Genomic DNA, 23,285 nt, shown 5'->3' with positions numbered 1-23,285 from the left:
ATCTACACGTGCAAACAGGGCAATCACCACATGTGAATCTGGTCATGTGACCTCATATACATGAGTGGCTACAAATGCACATAAACCCGCACACTCACATGTGTGACCCCTGGCATGAACATGTGTCCATTTGAACATGGCAGTCATGAGCTGTTATGCAAACAGGTGTTAACGCACAGCCATACATGTGAGCTGTCATATGTGTAAACTCAAACATAGGAACTGACACATGGGATCTGGTCCAAATATGTGGAATCATGGGTCACATGTATGAACTCTGATGCAAACATTTGTTAACTCACATACGTGCCCTCTGATACATCCATGAACAAAAAAAAACAAACATGTGACCTTGTGTGGCACAGACATGAAGTAAAAAATAACCATGATGTAAATACATGTGAGCTCAGCACCCACATGACTATGCATACATAAGCACAAACACACATGAACTCAAACATGCTCTTACATGTAGGAGCTCTTCAAACATGTGAGCTCATGCATGTGAGTTCACATATGCATGTGATGTAAACTGAACACAGCTGAGCTCACAGACATATGAAAAGGCTAATTAACACCCACAAACTCACATACATCATCTGGCACAACTGTGAGCTCCCATGCAAAGCCACATGACCTCCGGCACACCTGAATTCATGAGCAGCACAGGGTCTGACATGAGTCCACACGGAATTGCACAAGCGTCAATGTGTCTTCACAAGAACTCGAATGCAGACATGCATGAACTCACAAATAAATGTGATCCAACGTTGTCTGATCAGAAATAAACATCAATTCATATGTTCTTATAAACACACATGAGCTCACCATTAAACATGGCGTCTGCTTCACACGTGATCTACACGTGGCTTCACCCAAGTGTGAGCTGTGATGTCAGTACATGTGATCCCACATACATGATCCTCCTCACACATGAAATTACAAGGAAGTAAATTACACGTGCATGCACACACAGGGCAGACACATGGCCTCCTGAACTCAACGACCCTTGTGACCTGGGTCCCACATATGAACCCAGATATCTTGTGAGCACACGTGGATAATCCCAGGAATTCACATGTGTGTGACCTCAGGAACTCACCCATTACCTCCTAACACACACACACACACTCAGGCAATTAACGAAAGAAGGGAACTCACCCTGTAGACCCCGACCCCTGGCACCCAGACACAGGACGTGGACTGAGCGGGGAGTGTCTGAGACAGCCCAGCCCGGAGTAGTCCCTCGGGATGGTCCCAGGACAGGGTGGTCCCCAGGGATTCAGTTCTCCGCCCACCGAGGGCTGAGAGGTCCCACGGAGGGTTCCCCCGGATAATGCATGTCACATACTAGCACCTAGGACATCTTACAAGCTACACACTGACATGCAGAACCCCTCCATCCCACATGCCTGACACACACTAACAGACCTCCAGCAACATGCCAACACACAGACGCTGTAAATCCTACCCACTAGGGAGCAGTGCACGTCACAACCCTCACGCTACACGCACGGACACGGACACTGCAAAGCTCTCAGGGTGTGACTCCTACACAATGACACAGGCGTGTTCACACGCTTGACCACAGGGGACACCTTGCAGCCCTCCCGATAACGCAGAGGACACCCAAAATCCGGCATGCTAACGAACACGCGAGCCCACACCCAGACACACAGGGACCCCCACCAGTCCTCACACCACCCCAGACCCACGGACACGCGTGCTGGCAGCCGGAATGCGTAGCCACTCACACACACGGGACGCCCAGCGCACGCAGGCCCCACGCGTTGGCCCAGCCAGCCCGGCTACCACGTGTGTGACACGCGCGTTAACAAGCGGGACCCGCCCCACGGGGGGGACTGACACAACCCCAGGAGCTAACACAAGTGACAGCCCCTCCAGCCCCCCCCACCAGCAACTCCCGCCTAGAAACGGGTGGGGAGAGACGGCTGGACAGACCTCCCCCAGCCCCCCGACTCCCACCCCCCAGGAGCTGGGGGAGGTTTCCCCATCAGACACAAAGCAGAAGGTTTTGGAAAGTCCCGGGCTGTCCAGCTTCTCCATCTGTCCCAGGCCAGCCGTGGAGGGGTGGGGGGGGTTGACACCACTTCCCCACATTGGGGTCAGTGTGTGCTGGGGGGGCCCCCAACCTCCACCTGTCGCCTTCCTAAATTCCCCCTCATGGGGCGGGAGAAAAGGGGTTAATTTCTGCTCCCCTTCCTGCCCCACAAATCCCTCCCTATCCAGCCCCCTATTCCTCCCCCCACTTCCCCGCTCACTGCCCCCCATCCCTACCCCCCACCCTGACCACCCCATCTCCCCCATCCTGTGTCCCAGCCGCCACACAACCTGCCCGCTCCCAGCCCCATTCCTGCCCCCCAAATCCCCCCACAAACCCCTGCAGCTCCATTCCCGCTCCCAGCCCCAGTCCAGTCCCCTCCCCGCCACAGCCCCAGACCTCCAGCCCCAAATCCCCCCTGGCACCAATCCCGCCCCCTCTGAATTCCCCAGCCCCTACCCACCGGCTCCCTCTCCCCTGGGGGCTCCGGCCGAGCCCCCACCCCGCAATAAGATGGGGGTGGCTGGTTTCCTCCCTCCTCCCTCCTCCCCACAGCAGCTAAGAGGGGGGCTGCCCCCCATCTCTCCCTCCCCCCATTCCCCATGGGGGCGGACGGATCCCCCCACCCCGAACCCCGGTCCTGGGCTCTGTGCGCCGGCTCCGTCCCGGGTGTGTGAGCTGGGGCAGGCTCCGGCCGGACCCCCCCCCCCTCCGCAGCCCCCCCCCGAAGGGGCCGGGCAGCTGGGCCACAATAGGCGGCAGGGGGAGGGGGCGGGGGACCCTCCGGCCGGCTGAATGGTCTCGGGGGAAGCTGCCTGAATGGGGATGGGTCCGCCCCCTCCCCTATGGGGCACGGTGTGTGTCCCCCGCCGCCCCTCGGCCGGGCAGCCACCCAGGGCGGCGGGGAGGGGGCTTAGACCACCCCAGAGGGCCAGAGACCCCCAGATCCCAGCACACTTGGGGGGCATGGCGAGGGGCTCAGACCACCCCAGACGGGCAAAGACCCCCAGCTCACTCGGGGGGCAGGGCGAGGGGCTCAGCCCCCCAGATTAGGGCTCAGACAGGGGAAGAAGGGAGAAGGGCTCAGACCCCCAAAGGGCCCCCCCATCCTGGCTCTGACACACGAGAGTCCCTCCCTCCCCTCTGCCCCCTTTGTGCGCGGCTCCTCCGCCCCCGGCCGTTGCCCTGAGAGATGGGGCTGTGAATGGGGAGGCATCTCCCCCCAGCGACTCCCCCCGCCCGCCCCGCCGGGACAAGGGGGCGGCGGCTTCAAACAGGAGGGAAGCGTGTGGGATGGACAGAGCCCCCTTCCCTCCCCACAGCCAGCCCCCTAATCCCCCTGCCCCTCCTCCCCACACCCCATCCCCTCTCCCCACACCCAGCCCGCAATCTCCCTGCCCCTCATCCCCACAGCCCCCTAATCCACTCTTCCCCCACCCCTCCTCCCCTTCCCAGAGCCCCCCCCCGCTCCCTGCCTCCACCTCCCCACAGTCCTCTAATCCCACAGCCTCCTCCCCAATATCCCGACCCCTCCCCTCCCCCAGCTCTTATACCCCCAGGCCCCGAATCCCTGCCCACCACCTGTCCCAGTCCCTCCCCTTTTCCCCAGCCCCAGGGTCCCCCCACCCCCCGCGGCTGCAAACACTCATTAATGCAGCCCCACACGCAGCCTCCTCCAGGGATTTGTCGCTGGGTTACAGAGGAGAAACTGAGGCACAAAGAGAGGAACGGAGTGCATAGAGCCAGGGGGTGAACCCAGGAGTCCAGGCTCCCAACGCCCCCTGCCTGCTCTAACCCACTAGACCCCTCTCCTTTCCCAGAGCCGGTGATAGAATCATAGAATATAAGGGTTGGAAGGGACCCCAGAAGGTCATCTAGTCCAACCCCCTGCTCGAAGAACCCAGGGAGCATCAGGGAAGAAAACCATGGGAGACAGAATCAGCCTGGTACAATCAGTGTTTTATTTTATAATGCCCCCCCGGACCCCTCAAACTCAGGTCTGCTCCCCAGATCCTGCAGGGCTGGGGGCTTCCCGGGGGGAAGCTCACGGGGGCACTTGGCAATCGCTGCGTCCCCCAGTGGTGGGCGTGTGTCCAGAGGCTGGGGGCAGATCCATCAGAGAAAGAGACCCCCTGCAACAGAGAGAGAATGAGGGAGCCCCGATGGAGGAGGGAGCCCCCAACTGTTTCCCCCCTCTCCCTCGTCTCTCTGTTCCTCCAGCTTTCCCCCCACCCATGGCCCTACACCCTGTATCACTTCCCCTCCCCCCATCCTCCCATCCCTCCTGGTTGGTCTCTACCCCACAAACGCCTAGTCCCCTCCCAGAGCCGAGATAGGACCCAGGAGTCCTGGCTCCCAGCACCCCCCGCTCTAACCCACTAACCCCCACTCCCCTCCTAGAGCCGAGATAGAACCCAGGAATCCTGGCTCCCAGCCCCCCCTGCTCTAACCCATTAGACCCCACACCCCTGGTCTCCCGGAGCTGGGCTAGAACCCAGGAGTCCTGGCTCCCAGGCCTCCCCCGCCCTGCTGCCGCCCCGCCCCATACCTGTCACCTCCACACTGGCCCCTGTTATGTAACGACTCTCCTCTGAGGCCAGGAAAGCGCATACGTCAGCAACCTCTGGGGGCGGAAGGGGGGGGTCAGTAACAGCCACACGTGTGGGGTCCACAGCCCCTTACCTCGTGGGGAGCGTTCCGTACAACACCCCAAATCAGTGTGCACAGCCCTGACCCCCCAGTACCCCAATCTATACATGCACCCCCCAGAACTGTGCCCAACACCCCTCCTCCCCACACCTGACAGATCCAGCCCCCCCTGCACAGGGCACCCTGAGTCAGGGGGTCTCACCTTTGGGGTCCCCGAGTCGTCCCAACGGCACCATCCCTGCAAACTGAGCAGCGGGAGGGGAGGGGTCAGAGATGGCTCCTGAGCATGGAGCCCCCCTGCACCCCAGGGGAAAGTGGGGAACTAGGGGACAAGGCATGGATCTGCAGGGGAAGGAGAGGTGTTGCAGGGGGGAGGGGGGAATAAGGGGTTATGGGCTGGGTGCTTCAGGGGATATAGTGCACCCCCCCCACCCCCCCGTGCACCACTTAGATGAAGCTCACAGCCCCAGATAGTCCCATCCAGGGCACTGCTCCGAGGAAGCTCACAGCCCCAAAATCTCCCATCCCCTAGGTTGTGGAACAATGGGGGGTTCTGGGCAGGAATAAGGGGTGCAGAGAGATTGTGGGGCTCAGTGGGGAGGAGGGCACTGGGGGAGGTATGAGACAGAGGAGGTTGTGGGGGGCAGGGTGACGGGGGAATATGGGGCAGGTTCTTCAGAGGGAAAGGTGGGCTGGGCATGTGGATAACGGGGTAGAGGGGGACTATGGGGCAGAGAAGGGTTGTGGGGCTCAGGATGATACAGGGCAGATTCTCTGAAGGGAGGGGGCGGGGGAGTTATGGGGCCCAGCGCCTCCGGTGTTACCTTCTGCAGCACTTTGGGAGGGACCTTGTCCGTCATGGGGGTGGTGATGAACCCGGGAAGCACCACATTACAGCGGATCCCGAACCTGGGGGGGACCATGGGGGAGAGGGCAGCCCCCCTGCCTGGTTACCACAGCTCCCCCTGGCCTGCTTCCCCCCACCAGCCAGCTGCCTCCAACACCTCCATCCCAGCCTAAGCCCCAGGCCTCCAACATCCCAGCACAGCACCCCCACACCATCCCCCTGCCCTACAGCCTGCCACCCTGCCCATGATTTGCCCTACTTTTCCCAGGCCTCCTCAGCCTGCCCCACAGCTGCACCCACCAGCCTGTACCCACAGCCTGGCCTGCCCACCCTGCAGCCTGCCCCCTGCCCTGCAGTCCTCCCCCCCAAGCCTGCCCCCCTGCCCTACAGTCCCCCCGCAGCCTGCCCCCCTGCCCACTTGGACTGACCAGCCCCACCTGGCCAACTCTTTGGCAGCGGTCTTGGTCAGCCCCTCCACACCAGCCTTGGACGCTGCGTAGCTCACCTGCCCCAGGTTCCCCACCTGTCAGGGAGAGGGACATGTGAGTACAGGACACTGCTCCGGGGAAGCTCACAGCCCCCATTATCTCTCCCCCAGGGCACTGCTCTGGAGAAGTTCAGAACCCCCACTATCCCCCCCCCATGGCACTGCTCCAAGGAAGCTGACAGCCCCCACTATCCCCCCCCCATGGCACTGCTCCAGGGAAGCTGACAGCCCCTATTATCCTCTGAGGAAGCTCACAGCTCTCACCTTGCCCACGATGCTGCCCATGTTGATGATGGACCCCCCTGGGGCTCCGCTCTCCACCAGCCCCCGCGCCACAGCCTGGGTGACCAGGAAGGTTCCCTGGGGAGAGGGGGCCAAGTTAGCCGGGAGGGATCCTAGCTGGGGGGGCCCTGCCCTGCCCCCGTCCGGAGACCCCTGTACCTTGAGGTTGACTTGGAGCACCTTGTCGAAGGCCGCCTCTGTCTGCTTGAGCAGGAACTCGTCCATGGTGATCCCAGCGCAGCTCACGCAGACCCGGGGTGGGGCGGAGAACTGGGCCTGAGGACAGCAGGGGTTCAGGGAGCCTGGGTTCTCCCGGAGGCCAGTGGGGGCTTGTGCTTAGAGTGGGGGGGGGCGGAATCAGAGGGCCTGGGTTCTTCTGGAGGCCAGTGGGACCTAGTGGTTAGAGCATGTGTGTGTGTTTGTGAGCGGGGGGGGGGGAATGTCAGGACACCTGGGTTCTCAGGGAGGGCAGTGGGGCCCAGTGGTTAGAGTGGTGGGGTGGGAGTCAGGACTCCTGGGTTCCCTGGGAGGGGAGAGGAATCTACTGGTTACAATGGGGAGAGCCCGGACTCCTGGGTTCTCTCCAGCCCTGTTACCTGGATCCGAGCCATGAGCTCCCCCACGCTCTGGGCGGAGCTGACGTCCACCCCGAATGCCTTGTGCTCCTGGCCGGGCTCCCCCCGTGGCAGCCCCCGCACTGTCTCCGCAGCCCCCACTTCATTCTGGTCAGCCACAGCCACCAGCGCCCCCTCCTCGGCCAGCCGGGCACAGACTGCACGGCCAATCCCGCTGCCCCCGCCTGCCGTGGGGGGACCAGGGTCAGGGACGGGGTTGGGGGGACCCAGAACCCCTCCAGGGACCCCCAGAAACACCCCCCAGCAGACAGTCATACCAGTCTCCCTCCCCCGCCTGCCGTGGGGGGACCAGGGTCAGGGACGGGGTGGGGGGGACCCAGAACCCCTCCAGGGACCCCCAGAAACACCCCCCAGCAGACAGCCATACCAGTCTCCCTCCCCCGCCTGCCGTGGGGGGACCAGGGTCAGGGACGGGGTGGGGGGGACCCAGAACCCCTCCAGGGACCCCCAGAAACACCCCCCAGCAGACAGCCATACCAGTCTCCCTCCCCCGCCTGCCGTGGGGGGAACCAGAACCCCCCCCCGAACCTCCCCCAGCCGCAGGGAGGCCTCAAAATCCCCCAAATGCCCCCCCCGCCCAAAGGCCGGATGGGGGAGGGGTGCCCGTGCCCCCCGCCTCAGCCCCCCTCGCGTAGCCGGGGGGGCGCTGGCTCCCCATGGGGGGGGGTCAGGCCCCGCCCCCGAGCGCCCCCTGCTGGGGGCACCTGTCACCAGCGCCAGCGTGGAGCGGAGCCGTAGCGGGGCCGCCATGACAGCGGGCGGGGACCACAGAGCGGGCGCGGGGACGGGCCCCAGGGACGGCGGCGCTAGGCGGGAACTCTATGGTCAGAGTCCTCCCGGCCCAGGGGGCGGGACTCCTGGGTTCCCTCCCTGCTCGGGGGTTGGGAGCCAGGGCCAGATCCTGATGGAGCAGGCAGAGGGGGGTCACTCTGTGCCCCCTGCTTTCCATGGGGTACCGCCACCCCCCTCCTCCAGCACATACAGACTTCGCACCAACAGCGTCTCAGATTATTGTTTAATTTGTTAATTAATGACACAATTTTCGTTACAATCATCCACAAAATAGTCCTGCAAGGCCCCACCCTGCCCCCTCCTGGCCCCCAACCCACCCATACAAAAGCAAAATCATATACAAAAATACACCCCCCCCTTATAAAACCTTTCCTGCCCACCCCGGGGAGTAATTGACCCCACAACCACCAGGCTCCAAAGTCACCCCCAATTAACAGTCCCTCCCCCAGGACATACCATTCAATAGGGACACCCCTGAGCCAGGTGCTTGTGATTCACCCTCCAGCTCCGGACGCCTGGGTCCGCACGGCCCCCCTTGATCCTGCAGTTCGTGCTAATTCCTCCAGGTCCCGGTGCCTGGGTCTGCATGCCAATCCCCCCCTCCCCCGGCAGCCCCAGATGACTGGGTCTGCTTGTCCCCTCCATCACCAAAGCCCCTGCACCCCAGAATCACCCCCAGTCCCCTCCAAAATAACCTCTGTCGGGGAACTGTCCCCTAGCAGTGTCTTGATTAGCCCCCACTCTGTCCCCCTTGGTCCCCAGTGTGGTAGGGGGCTCAGGGCAGCTCCCCCATATGGAACTAGCCTGGATAGCTGCTCTGGTTTGGGGGCCACACAGGGTGGGTTGTGGCAGAGAATTCTGGGTAATTACCCCAATAAAACCTGGTCCAAGAAGCAAAGGATTCTGGGTAACCCCCCATGTAGCCCCCCACGTGGTCCAGAGGGCAGGGGCTTTTCTCCCCATCTTCTCTAAACCAACCCATGATGTGGCCCAGAGGATTCACTTCCATAAACTCCCCCTTCCAAAGGAAGGGGCGGCCCAGCTGCCCCCCTAGGGGGACACACAGGGCCGGGGAGGTGGGGAGGTGGGGAGGGACTTGGTTTTTGACCCTCCCAGAAAACAAATCAAACAGCATCACATTATCTCCCCTGCCCCAGGTTCGCACACTCCCTGTTCAGCTGATGCTCCTGGATGCCGGGGCCCATGAGATTCCCCCCACCCTGGTGTCTGGGCCATCCTCTGTCCCTGGCTGCTGGGGCTGTGCGGCTGACCCCCTCTCCCAAGCAGAGATGCCTGCGTCTACAGGGCACCTCATATCCCTGGAGTCTATATGGTGCCTGCCCCAAGGTCTAACCCAGCCCCAGAGCCCGCACTGCGCAGGGTCCACGTCACCACCCAATCCCAGAGAGTGTCAGCACCTGGACACCAGTGTCCATGCCACCCTCTCCCCACAGCACGCACTGCAGCCTCCCTGCCCCCCAGAAACCCCCAGGGCTCACACAGCACCCCTCCCTGGGGGGAAGCTCTGTGTGGACCCAGGCATCTGGGATGGGGGTCCACGTCCCCCCACCCTGGTCACCAGGATTCATGTGGCTTCCCCCCCACAGCCCACATAGCATCCCCCATCCTGGACACCAGGGTCCATGCAGAGCTGTTCCCCACTCCCCTCCCCCCTGTGTCCCGGATGCCAGGGTCCACCACACCCCCTGCCCCAGGAGTCCAAATGGAGTCCCATCCCGGACGCCTGGGTCCACACGGCACCGCCCCCCCCCAGGCGCCCCCCGCTGGGGCCTGCTACTCGTACTGCGCGATGAGCACCATCATGGCGACGCCGCAGACCAGACCCAGCACCTCCAGCAGGGACTGCAGGGGCGCTGCGTCCCGCAGCAGCTCCGGGATCACCGAGACAGTGCCCACGTAGATGAACCCGCCCGCCGTGAAGGGCAGGATCCAGGCTGTGGCCGCCTCTCCGATGCCCTCGGCCAGCAGTGAGCAGGCCGTGCCTGCCAGGGCGCCCAGCGCTGTCAGCAGCTGCAGCTTCATCGCCTGTGGGGGAGAGAGAGTCACAGACCGGGGGAAGCAGGCCCTGCTTTCCAGCACCCCCAGCGTCCATGTCACTGTGAACATGGGGGGGGGGGGGGGGGGGGGAGCCTGTGGGGGGAAAGAAAGTCACAGATGGGGGGGAGCAGGCCCTGTTTTTCGGCACCCCCAGCTGTCACAACCTCACTGTGTGCATGGGGGGGGGAAGGAAGGGGAGAGAGAGGCAGAAAGGTCCAGGGAAGTCTGGGGAGGTGGGGGACCAGAGGTTAGACGTGGGGGGGCTGGCGCAGTAGGGAGGGACAGGGGGTGCTCTGGGGATATAGGCGGGGCCAGGGGGTCAGTGGAGGGCTATGGGCTTTGGTGGGACTGGGGGGTAAGTGGGGGTTTGGGGCAGGGTCAGCAGAAGAATACAGGGGGATGGGGTCAGGCCTTAACAGGAGTCCCGGGGCAGGGGTGAGTAGGGGAATATAGGGGCGGGGTCAGGCAGCAGTGGGGGTCCCGGGGAGGAGTTAGCAAGGGGGCAGGGTCAGCAGAGATCCTGGGGCGGGGGCTGTACCTTGCGCTTGCTGCAGCCCGACTGGACGAGAATGGCGAAGTCGCCCACTTCATGGGGCACCTCATGCAGCAGCACGGTGAGGGTGGTGACGGCCCCCACACCGGCCCCCGCCAGGAACGACGCCCCGATCGCCAGCCCGTCCGTGAAGTTGTGCGTCAGGTCAGCCGCCAGGTTCAGGTACCCTGAGACCTTCATTGCTGGGGGGAGGGAGACAAGAGTTGAAACACCTCCAACCTGATCACCTCCCCCCCTTATCCTTCCCCAGATGCTCTCTGTGCCATGGTGCCCCCCCACGGACCCAGCTCCCTCCCTCCAACACCCCCCCCCCGCGACAACTTACTGGATTCCTGAGTCCGCTCCTCTAACTCCTGGCCCCTCTTCTTGGCGGCTGCCTTGTCAGGGGCACGCACCTTGCCAGCCTTCCTCTCCTGGGGCCCGTTGTCCTCCTCACCAGAGCTGCTCTTCGCCTTGGGAGCTGCAGGTGGACCGGGAGGTAGGTGGGGGGGGGGGGTCAGGGCTGATGCTTTAGTCCCACCCCCAGGAGCCCGCCCAGGGACAGTGCAGGGAGAGGAGGAAGACTCTCACTACTGTGTGGGTCCAGGACCCCCCAGCACCCCTCCCACTGATCCCTAGAGTCACTTGCAGACCCCCATCAGGGCCCTTGTATGGACACCCCCCCACACCTTCCCAAACCCACTCCAATCCATGGATTCTGAGGCCAGAAGGAACTGTCTGACCCCCTTTACAGCACAGGCCAGAGACCTGACCCACGATAATCCCCAGAGCAAATCTCAGAGAGAACCAGCCAACCGTGAGTTAAATACAGCCAGGGTGGAGAATCTGCCAGGACCTCGGGAAATGGTTCCACTAGTTCATTCCCCTCCCTGTTAAAAACTCCCAGCCGGTGGATGGTGTTAGACCTTTCTGGGCTACACTGGGGAGCCCGGCCGGAAATGTTCATCTCCTTCACGTCACGCCTTCACCGTCTCCTGGTTCAGCGAAACAGATGGAGCTCCTGGACTCCAGGTTTTGCAGCCCTTTCACCGCTCTCGTGGCTCTTCTCTGACCCCTCCCCAATGTATCCCCAGCCCACTGGAGTTGCAGGTTTCAGAACCGGACCTGGGATTCTAACAACAGGCACAAGCAGGGGCTGCTGGAGATGGGGGAGGGTGTTCCAGCTGGTCCGTACCATGGCTGTGCCACCGTGGCTCTACCCATGGGCAGGGGATCGGGGGGGGGGGCCGTGGGGGGCTGGGACATGGGGGTCTTCTGGGGTACATACCATGGCTGTGCCCGCCGTGGCTGTGCCCGTGGCCATGTCCCCCTTTCATGTGCCTCACAAACTTCTCCACCACCAGGAAGGCTACGATGCCAGCCAGCACCCAGAGCCCCACAGCCATCATCCGCTGGTGATCCTGCCCTGGGGGGCAGAGACAGTGTTGGGCAGGCTGTGAAAGAGACTGCCAGCCCCCCTCCCCCCACCATGGTACAGCCCCCCTCCCAGGACCAGAGCCCCTCTACTGTCACTTGCCAGGGATGCCGTCCTTGGGGCGGGGGGGGAAGAGTACCAACCCACTAACCTGCTCTCCACTACACCTCCCCTATAGCCATTACCCCCATCCCCTGTCCTAGCCACAGACACGAGCCACTCCAGCTCTCCACAGGACCCCTAGCCCTTCTGGGCCCCCTTCATGCTGCCCCACACAAACCTCCAACCACAGCCCCCTTTCCCCAGTCTGTCCAGCTTTCCTTCCCCCACCCACTGCCCCCGGCCTCACCTTGGTGGGAGTGACCATGGCCAGGCGACACCGTGGGGGAGTGAGAATGGGCATGGCCGCCCTCCACGTGGTGGGAATGGGGCACTGGGGAGGGAAAGGGGCAGAGATGAGTGACCAGACCCCCGAGAGAGGAGAGGGCCCATTTCCTGCCCCCTGAGCCAGATGGGCCGCACCACAGGCGCCTCCCAGAGAGGAATGCCCTGTATCCCATTCCCCGCCCCCGAGCCAGCCAGTCCCCCTGCCCCAGGCCGGAGTGGAGCTGGGACCCTGAGAGGCGAGAGGCCCCTTGTCCCATTCCGTCTGTGTGCCGCTCACCCAGCGCGTGGGGGATGAGGTGCAGGAAGGCGTCCCCCAGGAGTCCCCCCGAGGCAAAGCTGAGCAGCAGCCTGAGCAGGGCCTGGTGCTGGGAAGTGTTTGACTCCACGGGGATGAGAAAGAGGATGAAGTAGGGGGCAGCACTGATCAGCAAGGTGGCTCCGATGGCCTGCAGAGGTTGGGGGAAGGGGGGAGGAGAGAGACTGTCAGGGGGTTACGCCGCTGCAAGCACGTGCAAGGCAGCACCTCCACGTTTGACACGGGAACTCACGTGTGTCCACAGCTTGACCAAGTCCTGCCTCTCCTTCCCAGGCAACTGCTGGTGGCTCGGGGACCCCTCAGCCGAGTGCACAACATGGACCTCCTCGGGCTGGTGGCTAAAGTCAGCCTGGCTGGGGCCGTGGAAGTCCTCGTGTGAATGCCCATGGCCATGAAAGTCCTCGTGTGAATGACCATGGCCGTGGAAGTCCTCGTGCGAGTGGCTGTGATCAGCATGGCTGTGGCCATGGCGCAGATCCTCGTGGCTGTGCCCGGCGTGGCTGTGGCCGTGGTACAGATCCTCATGGCTGTGGCCGTGGTGCAGATCCTCGTGGCTGTGGCCGTGGTGCAGATCCTCGTGGCTGTGGCCGGCGTGGCTGTGGCCGTGGTGCAGATCCTCGTGGCTGTGCCCGGCGTGGCTGTGGCCGTGGTGCAGATCCTCGTGGCTGTGCCCGGCGTGGCTGTGGCCGTGGTGCAGATCCTCATGCGAAGAAGTGATCTGTATCAGCGCTGCACAGACCATCACGGTGGCAATTGGGCCACAGAGTCCCGCTCTGCCCTGCGTCCATCCAGGCAGCACCATCCTGCTGTCACGGCTGGAAAGCGGGAGTGGGAGCATGACCGTCCCCGTCACGCTCACATATCCCCTCGAGTCCCCACTCCCTCCAGCGGAGGTAGAGGGGCCACAGAAACGTGGAAGAAACTCTAGAGAGACCAGTGTAAAACCACCGAGGGGCAGCAGGGTCTAGAGCCTGCTCGACACAACCACTCCCATGACCGGAGCCGATCTAGCGCTGCAGGGCCACAGGGCTGGCGGCGGGCCCAGAGCGGCCCTGCGGGGACACGGGGCTCAGCGGCTCGGGGATCTCCCGGGCGCGGGGCGGCTGAGGGGTCCTGCGGGGACACAGGGCTCAGCGGCTTGGGGATCTGCGGGGCGGGGGGCCCAGGGGCCCGGCGGGGACACGGGGCTCAGCGGCCAGGGGATCTCGCGGGCACGGGGCGGCGGCCCAGGGGCCTGGCGGGGACACGGGGCTCAGCGGCTCGGGGATCTGCGGGGCGGGGGGCCCAGGGGCCCGGCGGGGACACGGGGCTCAGCGGCTCGGGGATCTGCGGGGCGGGGGGCCCAGGGGCCCGGCGGGGACACGGGGCTCAGCGGCTCGGGGATCTGCGGGGCGGGGGCCCAGAGGCCCGGCGGGGTCACGGGGCTCAGCGGCTCGGGGATCTGCGGGGCGGGGGCCCAGGGGCCCGGCGGGGACACGGGGCTCAGCGGCTCTGGGGGCCCAGGGGCCCGGCAGGGACATGGGGCTCAGCGGCTCGGGGATCTGCGGGGCGAGGGGCCCAGGGGCCCGGCGGGGACACGGGGACCTGCGGGGCGGGGGGCCCAGGGGCCCGGCGGGGACACGGGGCTCGGGGATCTGCGGGGCGGGGGGCCCAGGGGCCCGGCGGGGACACGGGGCTCGGGGATCTGCGGGGCGGGGGGCCCAGGGGCCCGGCGGGGACACGGGGCTCAGCGGCTCGGGGATCTGCGGGGCGGGGGGCCCAGGGGCCCGGCGGGGACACGGGGCTCGGAGATCTGCGGGGCGGGGGGCCCAGGCAGGGACACGGGGATCTGCGGGGCAGGGGCCCAGGGGCCCGGCGGGGACAGGGGATCTGCGGGGCGGGGGCCCAGGGGCCCGGCGGGGACAGGGGGCTCGGGGATCTGCGGGGCGGGGGGCCCAGGGGCCCGGCGGGGACACGGGGATCTGCGGGGCGGGGGCCCAGGGGCCCGGCGGGGACACGGGGATCTGCGGGGCGGGGGCCCAGGGGCCCGGCGGGGACACGGGGCTCGGGGATCTGCGGGGCGGGGGGCCCAGGGGCCCGGCGGGGACACGGGGCTCGGGGATCTGCGGGGCGGGGGGCCCAGGGGCCCGGCGGGGACACGGGGCTCAGCGGCTCGGGGATCTGCGGGGCCCAGCGGGGACACGGGGCTCGGGGATCTGCGGGGCGGGGGGCCCAGGGGCCCGGCGGGGACACGGGGATCTGCGGGGCGGGGGGCCCAGGGGCCCGGCGGGGACACGGGGCTCGGGGATCTGCGGGGCGGGGGGCCCAGGGGCCCGGCGGGGACACGGGGCTCGGGGATCTGCGGGGCGGGGGGCCCAGGGGCCCGGCGGGGACACGGGGCTCGGGGATCTGCGGGGCGGGGGGCCCAGGGGCCCGGCGGGGACACGGGGCTCGGGGATCTGCGGGGCGGGGGGCCCAGGGGCCCGGCGGGGACAGGGGATCTGCGGGGCGGGGAGCCCAGGGGCCCGGCGGGGACACGGGGCTCGGGGATCTGCGGGGCGGGGGGCCCAGGGGCCCGGCGGGGACACGGGGCTCGGGGATCTGCGGGGCGGGGGGCCCAGGGGCCCGGCGGGGACACGGGGCTCGGGGATCTGCGGGGCGGGGGGCCCAGGGGCCCGGCGGGGACACAGGGCTCTGCGGGGCGGGGGGCCCAGGGGACCTGCGGCGCGGGGGGCCCAGGGGCCCGCCGGGGACACGGGGCTCGGGGATCTGCGGGGCGGGGGGCCCAGGGGATCTGCGGGGCGGGGGGCCCAGGGGCCCGGCGGGGACACGGGGCTCGGGGATCTGCGGGGCGGGGGCCCAGGGGCCCGGCGGGGACACGGGGCTCGGGGATCTGCGGGGCGGGGGGCCCAGGGGCCCGGCGGGTATTTACAGCCCGGGGCGCCCTAGCGGCCCTTCTGGCCGCGCATCTCTATGGCCACTGCCCCTCCGAGCGGCCCCTGCACCGGCCGCGCCAGCCCCCAGGCCCGCCCCCGCCCCCAGGCCCGGCCCCGCGGCCCCCAGCCTGGGCTGGTCCCGGGCCCCGCGGGGCCCCTCGAGCCCCCGACCCAAGGGCGCTCTAGCCGCCGACCCCTTCCTCTCTATGGCCCTGGGGCCCCGTCCTCCCAGCTCCCGAGCCCCAGGCCCACGCGGCCCCTCTAGCCCCCTCCCCCATCTCTATGCCCCGGCGGGTCTCACCGTCACTGGGCTCCGTTAGCTCCGGCTCAGACCCGACGTGGCATCCAGGCTCCGCCCCCTCCAAAATCTCGCGGGAACAATGCCCAGGCCCGTCCACCCCCTCCCCCGCGAGCCGGCCGTGCCCCTCACAAAGATGGCGGCCACCATAGAGCGTCACATCGCCCGTCTTAAAGATGGAGGCAGCAGCAGCAGGCCGCCAGTTTGCCCCTCACAAAGATGGTGACGGCGGCGACACGGATAATTACCATGGGGGCGCCATCTTTGTGCGGGGCGGGTTGAAGCCCGACTAGAGGGCGCCGTCTTTGTTTAGGGCGGAGCGCTTTCCCGCCCCCCACTGATGTGGTGGCAACCAACGGGGACAGTTTAGAATGTTCTCCCCTCTCTATTGCAAGTGGGCTGGGGGGAAGCCGATAGATCGGTTACAATGACTGTTTGGAACAAATCCCGTCTCTATGGTTCACAGCGTTGCATGCCGGGAAGGCGGAGGGGGCGGGTTCTCGTGGATGGTCAATGGTGCATTGTGGGCTAGTTTATAGTCTCGCCCCGGTGCATGATGGGCCGAACAAGCCCTCGCGCGGTGCATTATGGGCCGGAATGCCCTCTCCCCGCGCGGTGCATGCTGGGCCTGGCCGCGGTGCAGTTTGGGCGGGGGAGTCCCCCGCGCGGGGTATCCTGCGGCCGGCCGCGGTGCATGCTGGGCCGGGGAGGCCCCCGCGCGGGGCATGCTGGGTCGGCTGGGCCCGGCCGCGGTGCAGTGTGGGTCCGCTCGGCTCCCGCAGGAGGCGGTGGCGGAGCCTGGATCAGGCCGGAGCCCGGGGGGGTCTGAGGCCCGGATCCCCCCGGCACGGAGCGGGGAGCCCCGGGATGGGAGACCGCGGCCGCGGTGAGCCGGGGGGGCCCGAGACACCCCGCGGGGGGGCCGGGTTGTGACGTAACGGGGGGCCCTGTCGTGGGGGGAGGCCCCAGGGTGGGGGGTGCCCCGGGCGGAGGCGAGGCTGCCCGCGAGCCGCCCGTCAGGTCGGGCGGGTGGGGGGCCCAGGGTGGAAAACGGTGGGGTTGGGAGGTTGCACGGGGGGGGCGCTGGGGAGGGAGACCCGGCGGTGGGGCCCAGGCAAGCCCTTCTCGGGGGTCCCCCCTCCAGCGTGGGGGTCCTGTGTCCCAGAGACCCCTGGCCGAGGCGGGGGGCTGCCCCTCTCCGTGGGATTCGGGGGAGACCTGTCCCCCCAGAGCACGTAGCCCCCCGCGCTGGCAGGCCGAGAGCTGCCCAGGGATTGCAGGTGGAAGTGCGTGGGGGGGCCATTCCCAAAGTGCTGGGGGGGGCCACTTCTGGGGGCCACTCCTTACCCCCTTCTCTCCCCCAAGGTGCCTGTTGTGGGCGGGGTGATCATGTGCTCGCTGGGCTCTTGTGCAATAGCTGGGGGGGGAAGTGCAGGCATCTGGGCAGAGGCTGACCTGCAGTAACCCCAGCGGGAGGTGCCATGCTGCTGGGGGCCATGCCCTTGGTGCCCCATCTCCCCAGGGGTCGAGACACTGCGGGGGGAGGGTCCCGCTGTGCCCTGTCATCCCAGGGGGCATCATGTTACTGGGAGCCCTGCCCTAGGTGCTCTGTCTCCCCAACTGGGCGCCGTGCTGCAGGGGGAAGTGTCATCCCAGCTGTCCCCCGTCTCCCTAAAGGGGGGGCACATTTCCCCAGCCAGGCGCTCGGGGTGCCACGCTGCTGGGGAGGGAGGGGGATGTCCTGGCTGTGCTGTCTCCCCAGCCGGGCACCAGGGGGTGCCATGCTGCAGGGTGGGGGTGTTGTCTCAGCTGCCCCCCGTCTCCCTGGGGGGGGGGCACATCTCCCCAGCTGGGCGCACAGGGGCACCACATTGCCGGGGGTGCGTACTGGTTGTGCCCCGTCCGCCCCATCTCTCCAGCTGGGTACTGGGGGCTGCTGTGCTGATGAGCTAATCCCTTTCTTTCCCCCCCAGACTGCAGGAGCCCCGACAGTTCGTCTCTGAGCTCGTCACCCCCACCGGAGCTCTCGGCCCCACTTCACCCCTCCATGATCAGCTCGGCCATGACCTCCTCCATCAACTCGCCCGTCAGCAGTTTGGGCTCGCCCTTCCCTGTCATCAGCTCGTCCTTAGGTTCCCCAGGGCTCCCAGCCACGCCCTCCAGTGGCTATGGCCCTGTAAGCAGTCCCCAGGTAAGGGGGAGTGTGGCTCCTCCCCCGGGGTCAGAGGAGATCTGGTGGGGGCTGGGGAGCTGAGGGACGCTGTGGTGGGATATTAAGGAGGGGCTGGGGGCTTCCCCAAGGGGGCGGAGCACCATGGAGCCGAGCCCTGGGGAGAGGGTTGGGAGTTAGGGGGATGGTCTCCTTGGAGGCAGGGGAGTCAGGATCCAGTGTGGGTGGACGGACAGCCAGTGAGCTGGTAAGTGGATAAAATAGGGAAGGCGCCACAGGGGTAAGGGGAGGGAAAGGCTGAACCCTAGAGCCCTAGAGGTGACCGGGGCGTGATCCTCTGGGGAGCTGATACCCATGAGGGGATGGGAGCTGAGGGGAGGGATTGGGGAGTGGGGCATGCTCCCTTCCCCCGCCTTCCCCCGGAGCACTGCAGGGTAGCCAGGTCATCTCCCATCTCTCTGCCCCTAGATTAACTCCACTGTGAACCTGTCGGGCATGCACTCAGTCAGCAGTTCGGAAGACGTCAAGCCCCCCCTGGGTGTGCGGGGTCTCCCGTGCCACCCCCACGGTGGCATGATGCCAGGGAAGCGCCTCTGTGCCATCTGTGGGGACAGATCATCAGGTACTGGGGGCCAGGGAGCCTGGGTTCTATCCTCAGTTGTGAAAGGGGAGTGGGGTCTAGTGGGCTAGAGCAGGGGGGGCTGGGAGCCAGGACTCCTGGGTTCTATCCCTGGCTCTGGGAAGGGAGTGGGTTACGGAGGGCTGGGGGCCCGGATGCCAGGGTTCTCCCTGACTCTCCCCCTCCTCTCAGGGAAGCACTATGGGGTGTACAGCTGTGAGGGCTGCAAGGGTTTCTTCAAGCGCACGATCCGCAAGGACCTGACCTACACGTGCCGGGATAACAAGGACTGCATTGTGGACAAGCGTCAGCGTAACCGCTGTCAGTATTGCCGCTACCAGAAATGCCTGGCCACGGGCATGAAGAGGGAAGGTACTGCCCACCTGGGGGCGGGGCCATAGGGAGGGGGGCGGGGCCGGTACCGGTACCGGTACTGCTCCTACCAGAAATGCGTGATGGGAAGGTCCCCCTCTGGGAGATGTGGGGCAGCAGCGGGGGGTGGGGAGGGCGTTGTCGGGGGGGGGGGGTTCTGTGCTGTGTCTGACCCGTCCCCATCTCCCCCCAGCAGTGCAGGAGGGGCGGCAGCAGGGGATGGGGAGGGCGTTGTCGGGGGGGGTTCTGTGCTGTGTCTGACCCGTTCCTGTCTCCCCCCAGCAGTGCAGGAGGGGCGGCAGCAGGGGATGGGGAGGGCATTGTCGGAGGGGGTTCTGTGCTGTGTCTGACCCGTCCCCGTCTCCCCCCAGCAGTGCAGGAGGGGTGGCAGCAGGGAATGGGGCGGATGTTGTCGGGGGGGGGGGGGTCTGTGCCGTGTCTGACCCGTGTGTGTTCCCCGTCCCCCCCACCCAGCGGTGCAGGAGGAGCGGCAGCGGGGGAAGGAGAAGGACGGCGAGGGGGATTTCGCGGGCGGTGCGAACGAGGAGATGCCGGTGGAGAAGATCCTGGAGGCAGAGCTGGCCGTGGAGCAGAAATCGGACCAAAGTGTTGACGGCTCTGGCACTGGGGGCAGCTCGGTGAGCGGGGCAGGGGGCGGAGCCGGGCCCTGGCAAGGGGCATGTCCAGGGAGGACAGGAGGCTCCAGAGGCATGGGGTTTCAGGTCTGGGGTGGGGGGGAGGCAGGGGCTCTGGGGAAGGGGGGTTCCTCGGGGTGGGGCTGGGTTCTGGGGGGGGGGGAGGGAAGGGGTCTCTGGGGGGGCAGGGAAGGGGGGAGGGAGAGCAGAGGCTGCGATGGGGGGGGAGGAGGCTGCGTCTGACTCTCTCCCTCCTCCCCCCCAGCCAAATGACCCGGTGACCAACATCTGCCAGGCAGCCGACAAGCAGCTCTTCACGTTGGTGGAGTGGGCCAAGCGCATCCCCCACTTCTCCGAGCTGCCTCTGGACGACCAGGTCATCCTGCTGCGGGCAGGTGAGTGATGGGGGTGGGCAGGAAGTCCTGCTGCTGTGGGGGGGTGCCTCCAGGCAGAGGGTGGTGGAGTGAGACAAGGGGGCTTTATTGCACACGGTTTCAGGCTGGATCCTAGAGAAGGAGGGGACCCCAAACTGTCCCCTCTGCTCTGTGGCTCCTGGGGACAGGGGTCCTGTTGAGGTGGGGTGACTGCCAGTGGAACTGGGTTGGCTTTGCCCTTAAGTCACGTGGCGGGTGGGGTGGATTCCCCTCACCCCTCACAAAGGGGGCAGTTCTGGGCACAAGCTGTGGGGAGGCCAGGGGATCGGGGTGGGGGGGCTCTGGGCACAAGCTGTGGGGCGGGGGGGTGTAGGGGATCTGGGGCATCCCTGGTCTGGCTCTCAGCCACTCTCCCTGCACCCCAGGCTGGAACGAGCTGCTCATCGCGTCCTTCTCGCACCGCTCCATCTCGGTGAAGGACGGGATCCTGCTGGCCACGGGGCTGCATGTACATCGCAACAGCGCCCACAGCGCCGGCGTGGGGGCCATCTTCGACAGGTGGGGGGCAGGGGCCCAGGGGGCACAGCACTGGTAAGGGGGCTGCACTTACCGGGGGGCACAGGGCTGCCAAGGAGGCTGTGGTTCCCATGGGGCACAGCAACAGGGTGGGGACAGGGTCTCCAGGGCGTAGTGTGGGGATTCAGGAGGGGTCAGGGGAGCCCGTGCTGAGCTCTCAGTGGCTGGGGCATCCCTGCCCCAGTGCCCGCTGATGTGTGCCGCTCCCCGCCAGGGTGCTGACTGAGCTGGTCTCCAAGATGCGGGACATGCGGATGGATAAGACTGAGCTCGGCTGCCTCCGGGCCATCATTCTCTTCAACCCGGGTAAGGGACCCCCCTGAGACCCTCTAAACCTCCCCTGCGCTGCCTGCCCCCACGTCGGGTAAGGGACCCCCCCTGAGGATCCCCCCCAACCTCCCGGTGCTACCTCCCCCCTCCAGCTTCTTCAGCCTGGGTAAGGGACCTCCCCAGAACCCCCCAATCCCCAGGGACTCCTCCCCCCATCATCCTCTACAACCCTAGTAAGGGACCCTTTGACCCCCCCTCGCCCCAGTTGTCCACCACCCTATCACCTTGGAGGCTGTTGACTCTGTGACCTTGCAGCCCCCCCGCCCTGGGGGTGTGGAGCTCTGGGGGAGGGGCAGGGAAGGCTGTGTAGGTGCTGATCCCAGGAGGGCTGACCCCCCACAGATGCCAAGGGGCTGTCGAACCCTGGGGAGGTGGAGCTGCTGCGGGAGAAGGTCTACGCCTCTCTGGAGTCCTACTGCAAGCAGAAGTACCCCGAGCAGCAGGGCAGGTATGGGGAGGGGCAGGAAGGAGGGGAGGCTGGAGATGGTGTTGGGGGCATGGGCCAGTGCCCAGGTGTCTGCACCTGGGGCTGCTGCTGTCAGTAAGGTGAGCGCTGTGCCTGGAGTGGTAGATGCAGCAGGTGGCCACTAGGTGGTGCCAGTTCATGGTGCCTGACCCATAGCTTGTCTGGCATGGGGGGGTGTGCGTGTGTGGGGTGGGGTGGGGGTTCTATCTGGGGAAGGCTGGGTTTGCGTCCTGTCTGGGTGGAGTGCGGGGGGGGTTCTCCGTGGTGGGGGAGGAGCAAAGCATGGGCTGTTGTGGGGATGTTGGGGGGTGCCGTGTGTACGGGGAGCGTGGGGGGTGTGGGGTGCCGTGTGTATGGGGAGCGTGGGGGCTTCTGGGGCACTGGTGGGGGGTGCAGGGTGCCGTGTGTACAGGGAGTTGGGGGGGTTCTGGGGCAGTGGGTGAGGCCCACTCCCCATCTAACCCCCCGCCTGCCCCCCAGGTTCGCCAAGCTGCTACTACGCCTGCCGGCCCTGCGCTCCATTGGGCTGAAGTGCTTGGAGCACCTCTTCTTCTTCAAGCTCATCGGGGACACCCCCATTGACACCTTCCTCATGGAGATGCTGGAGGCCCCCCACCAGCTGTCCTGAGCCCCCGGCCGGTCACACAGAGAGCGGCGCAGCCCGCGGCAGCTCCCCAGCGCCCACCACTGGACTGGGGGGCTGCGGACTCTTATTGGGGGGCTGCCAGGAGAAGGCCCTGAGGGTAGTGTTGTCAGTTGTCGTGTTGGGGCCCCCTGGGCATACCCCCTTTCGCCATCCCTGGTTTGGGAGCTCCGTAGGGTGTACCCTGTGTGCCTGCCTAGAACTGGGGTGGCCCCAGACCGCTCCCCAGGGGTGGGCTATGGGGTGTACCTCGTTCCCCCAGTTGCTGGCACTCTCTGGAGGTACCCCAGGTCCCTCGTCCGTAGTGGGGTGCCCCGGGCTGACCTACCAGGCTCCCTCAGTGCTGTGTCACCCAGTATTGGTGTGCTGGGGGGCAGCAAAGCTAGAGATTTCAGGTAGGGGGGTGGGAAGAGCCCCCCCAAACTCCCCACTGTAAAATAATCCCCCATCTCCCTCTTCTCTCTGCAGGGCAGTGGGACCCCCCCATGGTGTGGGAAGCTTGGCCCCGCCCCTCACCTTGTGGGGGGACCTTCCCCTGTCTGGCATGGCCCCCTTTTCCCGTATGGGGGGGGTCTTCTGGCGAAATCCCCCTCCAGTGCTCTGTGAGGAATTGGTGTGTGTGGAGAGACTCCTGCGCTTTTGGGGTGGGAGGAGAGGGCATCTGTGTAGCGCTGACCCCCAGGGCCCGTGGGGGCTGTTACCTGCCCTGGTGGGGCGGGGGAAGTCACTCTTGGGTGGGGGCCAGCTCATGTCTGTCATTAGTTCTCAATGCCATGCCCCCCCCCCGCCTCCTTGCCATTCTGCCGGGGGAGGGGCAATCCCTGTTTGGGGGTTTCGGGGCAGGTCACACTGAAATCACAGGAGGGATTGTGCCTCGCTCGACCCCCCCAACCCCCCTTTCTCAGGCACCCAGTTAGCACTTTGAATCGACACCCTGCGCCCCTCCCCCACCTCAAACTATGCAGCAGGTACCAGACCCTCCCCGCCCCCCCGGCCTTCCGGAATCCAGACTGCAGCCTCCCCCATCCACACTGACCATGAGCTCTCCCACGGGGGTGTGGGTGGGGGGTTACTGTAGGTCCTACAGCCTCTGTGGGGGGTGGTGTCTGTGGCTGTGAGCCAGAGCTCGGACCCCCAGTGAATTGGGGGTGGCAGGAATGTCTCACCCCCCCTCCCCGTTTGCAGGGTCTGGGAGGCCCCCCTGCTTGGACAGTTTGTTTGAGTTGCTGTGGGGGGAGGGATGTGTCGGGTGGGGGCCCTGCCTTAGCAGCGCCCCCCGTTGCGCTCTGCCCTTCTCCCTGCATGCCCCTCCCCCAGTTATTTTCGCTTTTATTATTATTAACCCCTCCCCCTCCCCATTGCTTTGGAGTTACAGTGATTAAAGCTGCTGCTTCTCAACCACGGA

At 66.0% G+C, this 23,285-nt stretch overlaps 3 protein-coding genes across 11 annotated transcripts; 1 reads left to right on the top strand and 2 right to left on the bottom strand.

Annotated features, from left to right (window-relative positions):
• Positions 1 to 4,000: 4,000 nt before the first annotated feature.
• HSD17B8 (hydroxysteroid 17-beta dehydrogenase 8) lies at positions 4,001 to 7,760 on the bottom strand. Of its 5 annotated transcripts, XM_048818272.2 has the most exons (9): positions 7,667 to 7,760; positions 6,924 to 7,126; positions 6,487 to 6,603; positions 6,310 to 6,405; positions 5,996 to 6,081; positions 5,536 to 5,620; positions 4,914 to 4,956; positions 4,611 to 4,685; positions 4,001 to 4,194 (listed from the first exon to the last, which is right to left on the bottom strand). In XM_048818272.2, the coding sequence occupies exons 1-9, from the start codon at positions 7,710 to 7,712 to the stop codon at positions 4,178 to 4,180; spliced, it is 768 nt and encodes a 255-aa protein (XP_048674229.1). In that variant the 5' UTR covers positions 7,713 to 7,760; the 3' UTR covers positions 4,001 to 4,177. The 5 variants fall into 5 exon arrangements, with proteins under 5 accessions (XP_048674229.1, XP_048674228.2, XP_048674230.2 ...); XM_048818271.2 differs by lacking the exon at positions 7,667 to 7,760 and having other exon boundaries at positions 6,924 to 7,454; XM_048818273.2 differs by lacking the exons at positions 4,914 to 4,956; positions 7,667 to 7,760 and having other exon boundaries at positions 6,924 to 7,457.
• Positions 7,761 to 7,963: 203 nt separating this feature from the next.
• SLC39A7 (solute carrier family 39 member 7) lies at positions 7,964 to 15,785 on the bottom strand. 5 transcript variants are annotated; one of them, XM_048817759.2, is made up of 8 exons: positions 15,699 to 15,785; positions 12,715 to 13,297; positions 12,444 to 12,646; positions 12,129 to 12,212; positions 11,633 to 11,770; positions 10,691 to 10,825; positions 10,351 to 10,547; positions 7,964 to 9,800 (listed from the first exon to the last, which is right to left on the bottom strand). In XM_048817759.2, the coding sequence occupies exons 2-8, from the start codon at positions 13,185 to 13,187 to the stop codon at positions 9,549 to 9,551; spliced, it is 1,482 nt and encodes a 493-aa protein (XP_048673716.2). In that variant the 5' UTR covers positions 13,188 to 13,297; positions 15,699 to 15,785; the 3' UTR covers positions 7,964 to 9,548. The 5 variants fall into 5 exon arrangements, with proteins under 5 accessions (XP_048673716.2, XP_048673712.2, XP_048673715.2 ...); XM_048817755.2 differs by having other exon boundaries at positions 12,444 to 12,612; positions 15,699 to 15,784; XM_048817758.2 differs by lacking the exon at positions 15,699 to 15,785 and having other exon boundaries at positions 12,715 to 13,622.
• Positions 15,786 to 16,405: 620 nt separating this feature from the next.
• On the top strand, positions 16,406 to 23,285 carry RXRB (retinoid X receptor beta). The gene is made up of 10 exons (XM_048817748.2): positions 16,406 to 16,581; positions 17,669 to 17,886; positions 18,334 to 18,487; positions 18,677 to 18,856; positions 19,331 to 19,494; positions 19,757 to 19,886; positions 20,291 to 20,423; positions 20,656 to 20,747; positions 21,114 to 21,219; positions 21,718 to 23,285. The coding sequence occupies exons 1-10, from the start codon at positions 16,563 to 16,565 to the stop codon at positions 21,863 to 21,865; spliced, it is 1,344 nt and encodes a 447-aa protein (XP_048673705.1). The 5' UTR covers positions 16,406 to 16,562; the 3' UTR covers positions 21,866 to 23,285.

The sequence above is a fragment of the Caretta caretta genome, chromosome 14, assembly GCF_965140235.1.
Source record: "Caretta caretta isolate rCarCar2 chromosome 14, rCarCar1.hap1, whole genome shotgun sequence".
Lineage (NCBI taxonomy): Eukaryota > Metazoa > Chordata > Testudines > Cheloniidae > Caretta > Caretta caretta.
This window is presented reverse-complemented; position numbering and strand designations above follow the sequence as displayed.